We start from the raw sequence: 12994 nt of genomic DNA, 5'->3' as shown, positions 1-12994 counted from the left end.
AGAGCAATTCTGCTGACCCCCTGATCTGACTTCAGATCAACACCACCCTGGAATGTCACACATCCAGGGCAAGTCATGCCCTTCTCTTCACCCTCTGTATTCAGCAGAGATAGGCTCACCTTTTGATTCGTAAAAGACAACACCAGCAAAGTGGTTGATGCCAAACTTGGTGTCATGGACGCTCTTAGGTGGGATGTAGACTTTACTTTTGCCATGGAGGGAGTTGATTTTGATGAGCATGGTGGCATCTGTGCCCTAGAAGCAAACACAGCCAGACAAAGACGGTTAAACCAATTCCCCCAGCACTGGCCTGTGCTCAGTGAACAGACAGAAAGGGTGCTCAGAGACAGAAAAATGCAGAATAGCGTTTCCTCACATTGCTCAACTAGGTCTGCCATCCAGGAGCAGAAGGAGCAAGCTGCAGCCCAGACCAACACCAGAACAATACTCAGACAATATATGAATTCCAAGATGTCCTAAGAAGTCCTTGTAAAATGATCCAGACTCCTTCCTTCTCTGTCTGAAACAGCTGTAAGAGTTTCAACAGCAGGGGTACCAGGAAAAGCACAGTCCATCAGAGAGTGAAAAGTTTGTATAGTGAGCTAATTTTAAAGGAACATCTATGGGGGGAAGACATTGCCTCTCATAATGTATCCAAAAGCCAGCTGTGCACTTTCTTGTGAGCTGAATGCAAAGCCAGGAGTCACAAGTGAGACCAGAAATTTACCTTTGGGAACCTGCTCTCTTCATCAATGAGGGAGATGATGTTCATGGGCTTGAGTGCGATGACTTCCAAAGCTTGGCGGTTATCAGTGAAGTCAATGTTATTCCAGGTGATGTTCTCTGCAAGGTATTCCTCTTGCTCCAGTTTGAAGACATGGTGCACGAAGAACTGCTGAAGGTGCTCGTTGGCAATGTTAATGCACAGCTGCTCAAAACTGGGGGACACAAGATGGGAACCTACAGTAATCCTCAGCCAGTGCTATACTGCTCTATGGTATTTGTTTAGTTTCTGTATTAAATACATATCCAGATATATTACTGCTATATTCCACAGTGTTAACTATCACCACCACCACATGTTGCCAGTCTTAGCAGTATTAGGGATACATCTTCTGCTGTGATAAAGATAAGCAGAAATGAGCTAAGTGGTGACTGAGTGTTGCTAAGCAAGGAAAAATCTTGTAAGTCTTTCAAGAAACTCTAGAGATAAAGGGGAGTACATAATGGTGAAAAAGGCTTGGCTGAAAGAGTGTGTGACATGTTTTTACTTACACTGACACTACCGCTTCTTTGGTTAGTTGCTCCTTAATACTGTGTCTGAATTTGGTTACCTGCAATTGCTGTGGCACACTGTGTATGCCTGTGGAGCACTCTCCACAGTGAGGCCCCACATGGACCACAGCCTTTGGAGATAGCATAAAACAACAGGGGAGAACACAAAAGAGAGAAGATGGGCTGAAAAGATGCTAGGCCGTGTTCCACAGCTCAGTGAGGAACATTATCTTGTTGAAAGGAAGCAAAATGCTTCAGCTGAAATGGATTGGAAAATGCTGCAGAGTGTGTGCTGATGGTTTGTGGAGTAGGGGTGGTACAGTATCGTACAGCTGTGAGAACTGCTGCCCCCGTAGGGATGGGAACACTGAGCAAGATGGAAGCATGAGTTGAAAGGGGAAACACAACACAGCCTCCTTTGTACTCTTTGCAAAATGTGTCCCGAGAGAAGGGAGCAAGAAAGTTGGATACAGAGACATGGGACATGCTACATCCTTACATAGTGGCTGCCTGCTCATAGCAGCTTCGTAGCGATGTCCTCTGAGAAATTCCTGAGGTTTTGGGATAGACACATGCAATGGCTGCACCAAAATGAAGGCTGGGGGAGGAGGCACAAATATAACTGAGACTGAAGAAAAATTAAATCTGTGTGTGATCATCATTGGGAAAATTCACTGATGGAAATTTCAGTGCTTTTCTGAGACTCAGGATGATCACGAAAGAGCATGTGTCTGGTTTTTTCATTCTTTCCCTTTACTTCAGCTGTTTATCAGGTTTCCAGTGGAAATGAATCTAGAGCCCCCTACCTGTTGTTGCTGAAGTTTTCAAACCCAAAAATATCCAACAGCCCAATGGACTGACGTCTGTCTTTAGGCTTCTGAGAAGCTGGGTTGAAAATGGCTGAGTTGATCTTATTCACTATCCACAGGAAAATCCGTCCATATATACCCTGAGGGAAAAAAAAATAAGAGTTGCTGTCACGCTGCTACAGTGCTGCCAGACTATGCCTGAGAACTACAAGGGGCTGAAGCTCTCTGGGTGGATGTTTGCCACATAAGGCTCCTCGACCAGGAAGACAGCTCTGGAAGCATCCCCACCCTTCAAACAGAGAAGATATAAGCCCCAGTACCTTCACAAAGGCATCCCTCCCATCTGCAGCTTGAACTACGTTCAGAGGCCTGGACACGCTTTCTCCTCGGACAATGATGGAGAGGTTTGTGAGGCTGTTCTGGAGTTCACTGGAGTCCACCTAGAGGAAGAGCCATGGCAAGCCAGTCATTCCAGGTGGATAAAGGAGATCCAGCAAAGTCTGTCTCGGGAAGAGGGCTCTGACAAACTGCCTGTCCAGCAGCATTCACTGGCAGCCTGCTCTCCCAGTTAAAGGCCTCCCAGTTCAGAGAGACATCTGCAACAGCATCACTTGCATGTTAGCAGGAAGAAGGGGACCTGCCCACTATATGTACATCCATACGTAAGCACTCCACAGAGACATGCTGTGCAGCTTGGAACACGGGTGAAGGAGAGAGCCAGTAAAGAGAGCACAAGAGTCATTACCTCAAGCAATTTGGTAGCAATTGAAAAGTGTGGTGAGTCCATCACATCAGAGCAGTCCAAGTTGTCGTACACAGCCGCTACAACAAGGAAACGGTCAATCTCAGGGTGAATAATTCCTGGTGGGGGGCTGTGATGTTACTGCAGCTGTATTTCTGTAACCTGGTAGCTCTGGGAATGTGGCAAGGCTCTAAGTTCCCTTTTGAAACTCTCTGGGTTTGATCATTTTACTAAGGAGGGTCCTGATTTCACCAGAGATCCAGGAGTGTATGGGGCCCTCACAACTCCAGAACATCAGGCTGAAAACAGGAGCAAAACTGACAAGGTTATTAATTTTAATAGCAGCTAATGTGGATCTAAGGAAGTGGTAACTGACTTCAGAAAATGTGTTTCTGAAAATATTTTGTACCATGTATTAGGCTTGTGGGAAACTTAGAAAGGAATGTGAGAAATCCCTCGCTGTAGCAGCCAGCGTTACTCCAGAGAATCCAGCTGCTGTCACTGCATTGGGCTCTCTGCATCATGAAGCGAGAAAGTGTCCCTTTCTAAAGGCTGAGAGCTTCTGGCTTCTCAGAGAGTGACAGTGCCATACCAGAAGTGGGGTGAGTATTCACCAAACCCAGCCCTGAAAATGAGTGCTGTCATCTCCACAGCAAACATCACTCAATTGCTCCTGTGGCCTCTGGCTTGCATAGCGCAACAGTCAGCAAGTGTAACATGGCATTATATAATCTGTTGTTTCCGTTTGGGTGATAAGGGCCTATTTGTAACCATGGAAACCTGATGGCATGACAAAATAATAATAAGGTGATGCTTTTTTACAAGGCCACGGAGCCATGAATTACAATTTCATGGTGCATATTTGCCTGCCCTTCCAACCCTTCCAGCACTGCAGAGCAGCATAGCCTGATCTGTACAGATGGAAGCAGGCAGCACCTTTAGGTGTTCACCAGGAGTCTGAGGAAATGCCAGGTACAGGCAATGCTGAGTTTACCTTCGAACTCTACATTCCCCAGGTGCAGGATTGCAGCCAGCAGCTTGCTGATGTCCCAGTGCTCAGAATCTGAGAACATGAGGATCTTCATAGCCGAGCGGATGTGGGCATAATCCTTGGCGTCATTCCGGCCGTCGCAAGATGTGCAGTTACCCTGCGGGACACCACACCCACAGGTAAGGAAACCCTTCCTGGTACCCATACAAGGAAGAAAGGACCTGCAGGCTGACAAACCATTGCACACCACGTGGATGCCCTGTGAGCCTCTTGCTATGACATGCAAAGTAAAAACCTATTTAAGCATTCTACATCCTCTCCTTCCTTCATCTCTACTCCCAAGAACGCATTAGCAGAGGGCTAAATAATGCATTTCCCTAGGGCTAGACTGAATACTGAGGAAGACAAGAGCAAAAGCTGAGGGGAAGGGTGCTGTGGGACACACAGGGTCAGAAAACTGTGATAAGACTACCTGCACTTACAAAGCCCTGCCTGTTACCTCTCTCTACCTTGTCAATAGACAATTAATAGCCCTAATCCCAAATCAAAGCAAGTAGGATTGGATCAGTACTAGAAAGCAAATCTCAAAATAAGAATATCAGGATCTAGTGGCAGGCAGATGGAAGCATCCAAGTGAAGTATGTCAATTTACAGCATGTAAATGTGTCAGCGTGTGACAACAGCTGACTGCACAAAACCATGGATATGTTCTCCTTTAATCTAATCCTCCTATCTCTGTATTATACTGCCCTACTGCTGACCCAAGGAACTTCAGGCCTTTTTCAAGAATGGCCAAGATGTGATTTGCACTCATCAGCCCTTGCTGCAAGATCACTGCTATTCTGAAAGCGTCGCATTTGAAAAAATCTCCAGCAATTTTACTGGGTTTTGCTTTTGAGACTCCAGGAAGAGCTTTATAGGCTGGATTTAATTTCCTCTGAAACTAGATGCCCAGCTCCCATTAGCTTCATCAGGGGCAGGACTTAGCCCATTTTCCCACTGCTGTAGAAGAGCCCAAATAAAACCAGCTGACATACTGAATATGAGGTATCAGCACAGGCTAAAGAACAGGATTTTCACAATGCCTTTCGTGCCCTCAGCCAAGCAATTAGCTGTTTTCAAAAAATCTCACCTATGAGCATGCCACTCCTGCCACTATGATAACGTAAACCCAGACACAGACACTAACATCATCTGATGGTGGGGAGATGGAACGTTAGCTTTCTGCATTACATGTAGAAGATTTATCAGATACAAGCACTAGGATTCTTGGCACTGGTTCTGTTTTTTTATTTTCCCCTAAATACCTGATTAGGATTCTCCCTGGCATGAGATGTGAAATCTGAGTACCTGTGAAAGTGAGAAAGATTTCCCACCTACTTTAAGATGTCCTTTGTGTTTCTTAAGTCTGACTTTATTAGAGAGCTTTGAACCTGCCACAAGCTGCCTCCCACTGGTGGGCATTTCGATAAAGATCTGGAACTGAGGGTCCCAGCACTTTTGGTGTACCTGCTTCTGGTATTCTAAGAAAAGAACTGTTCAGGTTTTTGATAACTACCCATCTGCTGCTCCTATTGATTGGAATTGCTCACTGGGAGAAGCAAATGGCAGAGGGACAATGGGGAAGAAAACAGAAACTGTTACCATAGTGAGATAAGTGTACTCCGAAGCAGTGCCCAGATTCAGCATCTTTTTCTGCTCTGTATTCATCCCCATGAGCATGCAGTAGAAGATGTGATAGTTCCTCTCCTCTGGAGCCTAGAAGAACAAAATAGGCCAGTGGACAGCCTTGTCAGCATAAGCTTGTAACACAGGAGCAGGCAGGATGCCCATCTGCCAGCGCCCTCACCTGCCGGCAGACCCGGGACTTCTCCAGAAGAAACTGTTCTATCCGGGCCCCTTGTATCACGCCGCTTTGGTTGAAGTGGATGTCAATGTACTTCCCGAAGCGGCTTGAATTGTCATTCCGAATTGTCTTGGCATTCCCAAAAGCTGATGGGCAGAGAGAGTATCTGGATTATTGCAGTTACTGAACATCAAGTCTATTTTTTTTATGCCCTTCTTTTTTTTTGCTGCTTGTATTTTACACATCGTGGTCCAAGTGACAGTGCTCACAAGCACTGAAGAATGTCTGCTCTCAGGCTGCCTCCTAAAGGGAGAGGCAGGCAGAATTGGGTCCTAAAAGGCACATTCAGATGATCCAAATGCAGCCTATATCTGGCCAGCCAAGAGAGCTGTGTAAGTCTGAAGACTTCCAGAATTTCTTACTGGGAACACAGTTGATCCCTCTACAGAGGAAGATGGTTGTCTTAGGGAGCTCCCCTGTAGATACATCCCTGCTTGGCTAGTTGCTTTGCTACCATTTAGTGCAGTCCCTCTAAACCCAGGGGGGCTTTACCATGGGCTCTGCTTTCCCAAGGACCCTTGTGGTCCCACAGTTCCTGGTTAGATACTATAGTGGCACCTCCTCCTACATGGGAGCTGCTGGGGGCATGGCAGAGAAGTTTAGAGAACCTCTACCCTGTGTTTCATGGCTTTTAGCAGTTATACAAAAGCAATAGTCTGTTTCATTTTTTTTTTTTTTTAATCCCAATACAAAAATCCTACAATGAGAATGGTAAATCAGGCACATTTGCTAAAGAACTCACCTTCCAGAATGGGGTTGGCCTCTAGAACTTGCTGCTCTATCCAGGAATGCTGGCCACTGACAGCTGCCAAAAACTGTAGTATTAGCTTTGTGCTTTCAGTCTTTCCAGCTCCAGATTCTCCACTGCAGTAAGAAAAAAGATCATTACAGATTTCTTTTCTTCTTTTTTTGGCTAGGGCAAAATGGCAGACCAAGTTAAAAATTAAAAAAAAAAAATCCCACTTATATTTACCCTGTGAGTGTCTTTCATGGAGGACTGGAGAATTTTAGTCTTAAATTTAAGTTGGTTTTTTAGACTCAGACTGAGGACTGAATTCTCCCTCTGATTGAAAGCAAGCAAATCCATGGAAGACATTCTGTACCAGTGCAAATTAAATGACAGCTTTCTTTTCCTCTTTAATGCATTGCCAGATTTTCAATGCGGAATGTTCAGAATATATCACCACACTCAAAGATTCTGGGGGAAAACATGGACTTCAGAAATCCCTTGCTTATGTTCTACCTTTTGCAGCCCTAAATGGAAATGAAGTAGCAAGGGAGAAAATATTTCCTTCCTGCTGCCTCTAGTCTTTTCTGGGCCCTTCCATTTGGAATATCTCCAACATCCACAAAAGTGTCCCAAAAACATGCCAGACTTGGTTTCTGCTACTCATCCTCTCTGAGTCCAGTCACCTGATAACACAGCACTGGTCTTTCTTATTCCTCTTCATGTTGAAGTAACAGTTGTCTGCAATGGCAAAGACATGAGGTGGTAGCTCTCCAATCCTCTTGTTACAGTACAGTCTGATCTGATCGACTGTGTAGAGGGGCAGCAGCTGGTATGGATTCACTGCCACCAAGATTGATCCTGTGTAAGTCTGGAAAAGAGTTATAAGCATTACCTCTAGCAGCAAACCTACACACAATAAAACAACCAAAGCCACTTGCAGTATAAATCTGTAAGAGGAAAGGTGGGAAATCTGGGAGATCCACAGCAGCTCTTAGGTGAGGTTAAGAGCCTGGTACCTCACTACAAGCTGCTATTAAATATCCCAGCTGTTTTGTAGTGTTTGTAAAGCTGCTTTTGTGTTCTAGTTCAGATATAGCTGAGCTTTGCTAATGGGCAAAGTTTTGGTTGTGCTGTTTGTAAAGGCATTTAGTGACACCTGTAAGCACCAGCACCATTGAAATGAAGGAGGCTGTTGAAGGCCATAGAAATGTGAGGCAATAATATTGCCCAAGAACTTCTGTATCAGACGTCTCAGGCTGCTGGAATCCAATAGAACGTGTCTACATCCCACATCTCAATAGTTATAACTGCAGCATCTACAAAATTGACCCTTGCTTACACAAAACATCACCACATATGTGTTGGAAGAGGCACCCCCTTAGTGTGTATAACATGGGAGGCAGCGTATGGAAACATCTGAGTATTAGTATTGTATCACAAACTGTGAACTAAAGAGCAAAGAAATGAAAACAGCCCTGTCACCCAACCTGTAATGGACAAGAAATGAAAGCAGGTGTCCTAAATATCCAGATTTATTACATCAAAAATAAATAAACATTGACTTGGACCAAAGGACAATCCAAAACATGTTGCTGCATACTAGTTAGTCTGGTCCTGTGTCACAGCTGCAGGTAGTAGCAGCACTAAGCTGTAGCATGGGCTGGATTTAGCTAACCATCAGTCACTGGTGGAAATGGTTGCTGTGGGAGAAAGTCAGCAGGGCCACCACCTATGGGCATCTGTGATTTCAGAGACTGCTTCTAGCTCTCTTCTTCACAGCAAAGTACTTGAATAAAAGAAGAGGAAAAGCTATGTTGTGCCTCCTTGGCACCTCAGTCAGTAAAGGAGGCAGAGTGCCCCAGGTATGAGGGGTCTGCGGGCTCAGGTCACACCGTTAAATGCATAGCAGAGGTTGTTCCTGAAGGTACTATGCTTCTCAACCTTGACACTCACATAGATTTTGTGCTCCTGGTGTCGGATGAGGAGGTTGTGCACCATGCCTGCTTCATTGAGATCCCCGAGGCGGATCATGTCTTCCACCCCTTCGGCAGAGGAGGGGTGCATCAGGCGCACCATGTGCATGTTCCGAGCTGTGATCCAGTGCTCCTGAAAAAGGCAAGGCATCAGCTCTAATGTGTTTAATGTGTTGCTCAAAGGCAAACAAAAGAGACTCCTGTTAGACCAGAGTGACATTCAATATAATCCATGCTCAGAACAGCATATTCTAACAGACAGTTGAGTGAACTACAGGAATTAACTGGTTTACTGCTCCCCAGTACCAGGTGATTTAAAACTGCATGAAGCCATTGAAGGTGGGTTCTGGATATCTGCAAATTTAGAATTATTCAGAGCACAGCTCTGTCAGGTCATCACAGCCCCAAAGTGGTATGAGGTAGGGGTTGAAACCCAACTGACTTTAGCGGGATCGTGATTTCACTTAAAGGTCACCAAATTCAGGGACTGGAGCCTGCCAATTTCCTATGTAGATATAAAATCTAGCTCAGGGAGCTCTAAATCTTCATGGTGCTGAGGGCAGTAGGGTATCACCCTATACTTGTCTTATTTTTATGTTCTTTCTTTCAGTATATCTTACCAGACATTCTCAAAGTCAGACCATTTGGCTAGATGGAGCTTTGGTCTGACCCGATAGGACCATTCTTTTTGTACTTTGTATTTTAAAATTTCATGTTCATCTTTTACAGAAAGTTATAGCATAGCCCACCTTGCCTTCATCATCCTCCAGCAAGATCCGTCCTGATTCAGAGTCCTTCACAACTGCCCCGATAGGGACATTCAATTCACTGTTTGGTTGAGTGTCCAGCCACACATGATCACCCTGGGGAGGAGAAAAGGTATCATCAAGTATAGTGGCATACTTTGTGCCATGTAGCTCGTAGTCATGCCTCTCTTGGCCTTAAAGTTTTAGTGATTTGATGTCTTTAGCAGCGTTTAACTGGGTAAGCTCTTACAGCTCACAGGCGGTACAGTCTAATGGCAACTACTCAGCTCCACTACCTCCCAGAGACCAGCAGGGGCATAGCGAATGCTGGTAAAGTGCCTGGGCAGTCTCACATTAGCTATGGTATTCTTTCAGAAGAGATGCTTGAAAGAGTAAACATCACTAGGAAAAAGAAAAACAGATGTACAGATGGCTGGAAAAGTAGAGTGCTCTTTCACAAGAGCTTTTAGATAAATACTCTTTCTGCTATAGCTGAAATCCCTTAGAAATGTGAGTGCATCCATGATCTCTCTCTGGGTAAAAAAAAAACCAACCCAAAACCCACCCCAACAGTCTTTATTCAGCCCAACTCTTCATGTTTGTAGAGGCTTGATGACATCCTGTCTCTCTGCAGAGCAAGCAAGCAAGAACTGCTCTGCTGTCACTGGAGGAAGGTACGAGCTATGTCTGCCTTTTCCTAGGAATGAGCAACATCTTGGTGTCACTTGTGCTACTGCTGTGGTTACACTCCCCTACCCCAAGCCCTCAGGAACACCTTCTCTTGCTCCAGGCAACAACCCAGATTCAACCAGAAAGCTTTGCTGCAATGGCTGGAGTGAAAACTGAACACAGCTCTAGGTCAGATCTTCAGTGGGAGTGAACTGGCTGTCTACCTGAGTGTCTTCTTGTATACAACTTTGGTTATATACTGTGGCATTTACTGTCAAAGTTTTAAGGTGTTTACTGAAAATTTATTTCTTATTCATCTCAAAAGACTTTATGGACTTACATTTACAGCCCAACAACTGCAGTCTAAAGGATCTATAAACGTGGCACAAGGTTATAAATAACGTTACAGACGTAACAGCTCTCATTTGTACTGAGTAAAACTCCGAGGGTAATTGGTGCCATTTCGGAGCCACACCTTGTGACAGAGGTCACCAGCTCAGCATGAGCACGTCTGGGCTAGCCATGGCACCTCTGCATCTTTAGTCTACATTGAGATTATTTTATACCTTGTTGATACTGGATTATTGCTACTTTCTATTTCAGTTGAACCATGATGTTGAAAATAATTTTCTCCTCTTTGGGCCTCAGGCTAATCAGTACATCACAGCAAAGAACAGGACTTACCTTTCTGAAAACCACCATTATGTTTCAGATCACTGTATGTAACCTGCAGTGCCAAGAAGAATATAACATTAGGCCAGAAAACAGCTTAGGCTTTGATCAGAGCAGGCAGTGGAGTTCCTGGAGATGTTTCCTTGCAAAAATAACAGCAAAATGCCTTATAATAATTCTGTTTATTGACTTTGTAAAAGTAAAAGAGATGATAACAAGATACACCCAATGTAGAAACAATGAAACTCTCTACCCAAAGCAAAGAACTTGGAGTGTTGGGGTGGAGGTCTGCTCTTGGTTCTGCCACATGACTCTGGAGATGCTCTGGACTCTGAAGAGGCTGCTGCACACATTCATGCCAAATCATTCCCTCAGTCAAATGCTAGGCACATTCATTGGCTAAACTCCAAGTCTGGCTCACAAATAAAAAGACCCCACAATGCAATATCATTTGAGGCACCACAGAGTTGGCTTTGGCTGGTCAGCAGGTCAGTTCCTAGCTCAGTGGCACAGCTTTAATTTGTACATTCCCGAGCTGCTCCGTTCCCTCAGACCCTGACAGCTTCACTGTACAGAAACTGAGGCTATCAGTTCACTTTCCTTGGCTGGGATGGGAGGGGTTGGAATGAAGACTTGAGCAGCAAAATAAGGAATGGGAGGGAACCACAATAACATTAGGAGCTCTCTATCAAGAACGTAACAGTGAAAAGATCAGTGGCCAGACATCTACACCAGTGCTTTGATTAAGGCTTGATGCTCTTTAGGCTGTGATCAGCCAATGAACCAAAGTCTTCAGAAGCTGTTTCTTGTCCCAGTGGCTACTGTAGCTGGATTTTGGGAGTGATCCAGGAGTAGGTGTGATTTGCTGGCTCGCACTCTTGCTACATAGAGCAGGAAGGCTGCTGTATGTCTTTTACTGGGTGTGGCAAACCACAGGCTCATTGCTAAGTTCTCTTTAAATGTTCCCAGAGTTCCAGACCTTTTTTCCCCTGTATTATCTCTTCCTACAAGCAGGAATGATCTCTGCATGCTAAGGCTCTTGGCTAACCTGTGGTTCAGTAGCTGCTGTGTGCAGCAGACATCAGGCCAGATCTCCACAGCCTTGTGTTCACAAACTTCTTACAGCTGTTGTGACCCATTCTGCTCCCTCCCTTCCTCTGAAGGATCCAGCACACCCAGAGAAAAGGCTCAGCTCAGAGTGAATAATAAGAATGAAATGCTTGCAGTAAGCAAAGTGCCCCATGAAGTGCTAACCTTGGGCCAGAAGTTCATTATATTTTTACCCTTTTATCATCTATTATCAGTGATGTTTTCTTGGCATTTTATCTCAAGCATATTTTACAGCTCATGCACAGTGAGGACATCCTGAACCACCTCGGTCCCTTTTGTGCATTCCCGTTTCACAGCAACCTGCTTGGAAACCACTTCAGAAGATGAGTGGACACTACAGGACCAGAAAATGATCTTTGACACTTATTCCAGGCCAGTCCATGATCTCTCAGAACATCCTCCACGAAGGAGACAGACACTTGTTCCAGTTTTATCTTTACACTCAAATCTCAATTGCTCACAGCCTTTTGGGAAGTTATTTTATTCTGGCCCTAAAGTGTGCTTGCCTAGGCTTTGGACAGGTTCTCTGGAATGTTTAAGCAAAAAAAGCAAACCAGAAATTAGACTGAGTTGGAAGTTCCATTTTTTACCTGTGCTACCACATAAAACTACCAGATTATCATCAAAATCCCAGTTTGCAATACCAATAATATTAAAGAATAATGGGATACTTCATCAGTAATTTCACTGAAACTCTCAGGATTTCTTCTGTAATTTCTAAAGGCTTTAAAATCTTATGTTTAAGTTTTCTTCTAACTGCCCCTCTGTGTAACATGGATGGTAGATGTTTTTGAGAGGTACCCAGATTTCATTACTTTTCTGACTGAATCATTTCAATAATTTTATGACCTATCTTCATTTTGTGGTGGAGCTATACAAGTTTCTGAGGTTTAGAGCTTTGCAACTAAATTATAAAGAAAAGTGTTTCAAGTTGCTGCTTTATTTTTTTTTAAATTCATGCTCTCAAAAAATTAAGATTGCCATTAAAAAAACCCTCAAGGAGCAGTTCAGCTTTGCCATAGTGTTCTCACTCTTGTTTTAATAAACCTCAGTGTTAAAATAAAACATTGCAGTGAGAGAATTAGGTCTCACTTTATCAATTGTTTTCCTATAGCTTTCACTTTTTAAACCTGTGTTACGTGGGAAGGTATAAATAGCTTCCATAAATCGTGGTCTGTCTTAAAAATCCGTGGGTGCATAAGCAACCCTTTCTTCAGACTTAATGGAAGGAGTAATTATACCCCTGTGTGCAAGGTACTGCCACTGTTGTGGGGTGCACCAGTGTCTTAACCATAAGGAGAGCTATTTGGACAGCAAATGGGAACTAGGAAGTGCTTGACAAGCTGTGTGACCTTTGTGCCCTGCTTGTGG

The 12994-nt window shown here is 44.3% G+C and overlaps 1 protein-coding gene across 1 annotated transcript in view; it reads right to left on the bottom strand.

Moving 5' to 3' along the window:
• The window catches only part of MYO7B (myosin VIIB), a gene marked incomplete at both ends in the record, with an annotated part of 43483 nt that extends 32940 nt beyond the window's left edge, over window positions 1–10543 (bottom strand). The window contains 13 exons of the mRNA XM_084267439.1: window positions 120–255; window positions 728–938; window positions 2082–2224; window positions 2405–2524; window positions 2830–2906; window positions 3821–3974; window positions 5462–5575; window positions 5667–5809; window positions 6466–6587; window positions 7137–7321; window positions 8407–8559; window positions 9176–9289; window positions 10526–10543. Of these exons, the coding sequence (XP_084123565.1) occupies window positions 120–255; window positions 728–938; window positions 2082–2224; window positions 2405–2524; window positions 2830–2906; window positions 3821–3974; window positions 5462–5575; window positions 5667–5809; window positions 6466–6587; window positions 7137–7321; window positions 8407–8559; window positions 9176–9289; window positions 10526–10543 (1690 nt within the window). The remainder of the gene's footprint in view (window positions 1–119; window positions 256–727; window positions 939–2081; window positions 2225–2404; window positions 2525–2829; window positions 2907–3820; window positions 3975–5461; window positions 5576–5666; window positions 5810–6465; window positions 6588–7136; window positions 7322–8406; window positions 8560–9175; window positions 9290–10525) is intronic.
• Window positions 10544–12994: the final 2451 nt, after the last annotated feature.

The sequence above is a fragment of the Gallinula chloropus genome, assembly GCF_964237585.1.
Source record: "Gallinula chloropus genome assembly, chromosome: 8".
NCBI classification, from domain to species: domain Eukaryota; kingdom Metazoa; phylum Chordata; class Aves; order Gruiformes; family Rallidae; genus Gallinula; species Gallinula chloropus.
The sequence above is the reverse complement of the archived record's forward strand: the minus strand, read 5'-3'. Positions and strand labels throughout refer to the sequence as shown.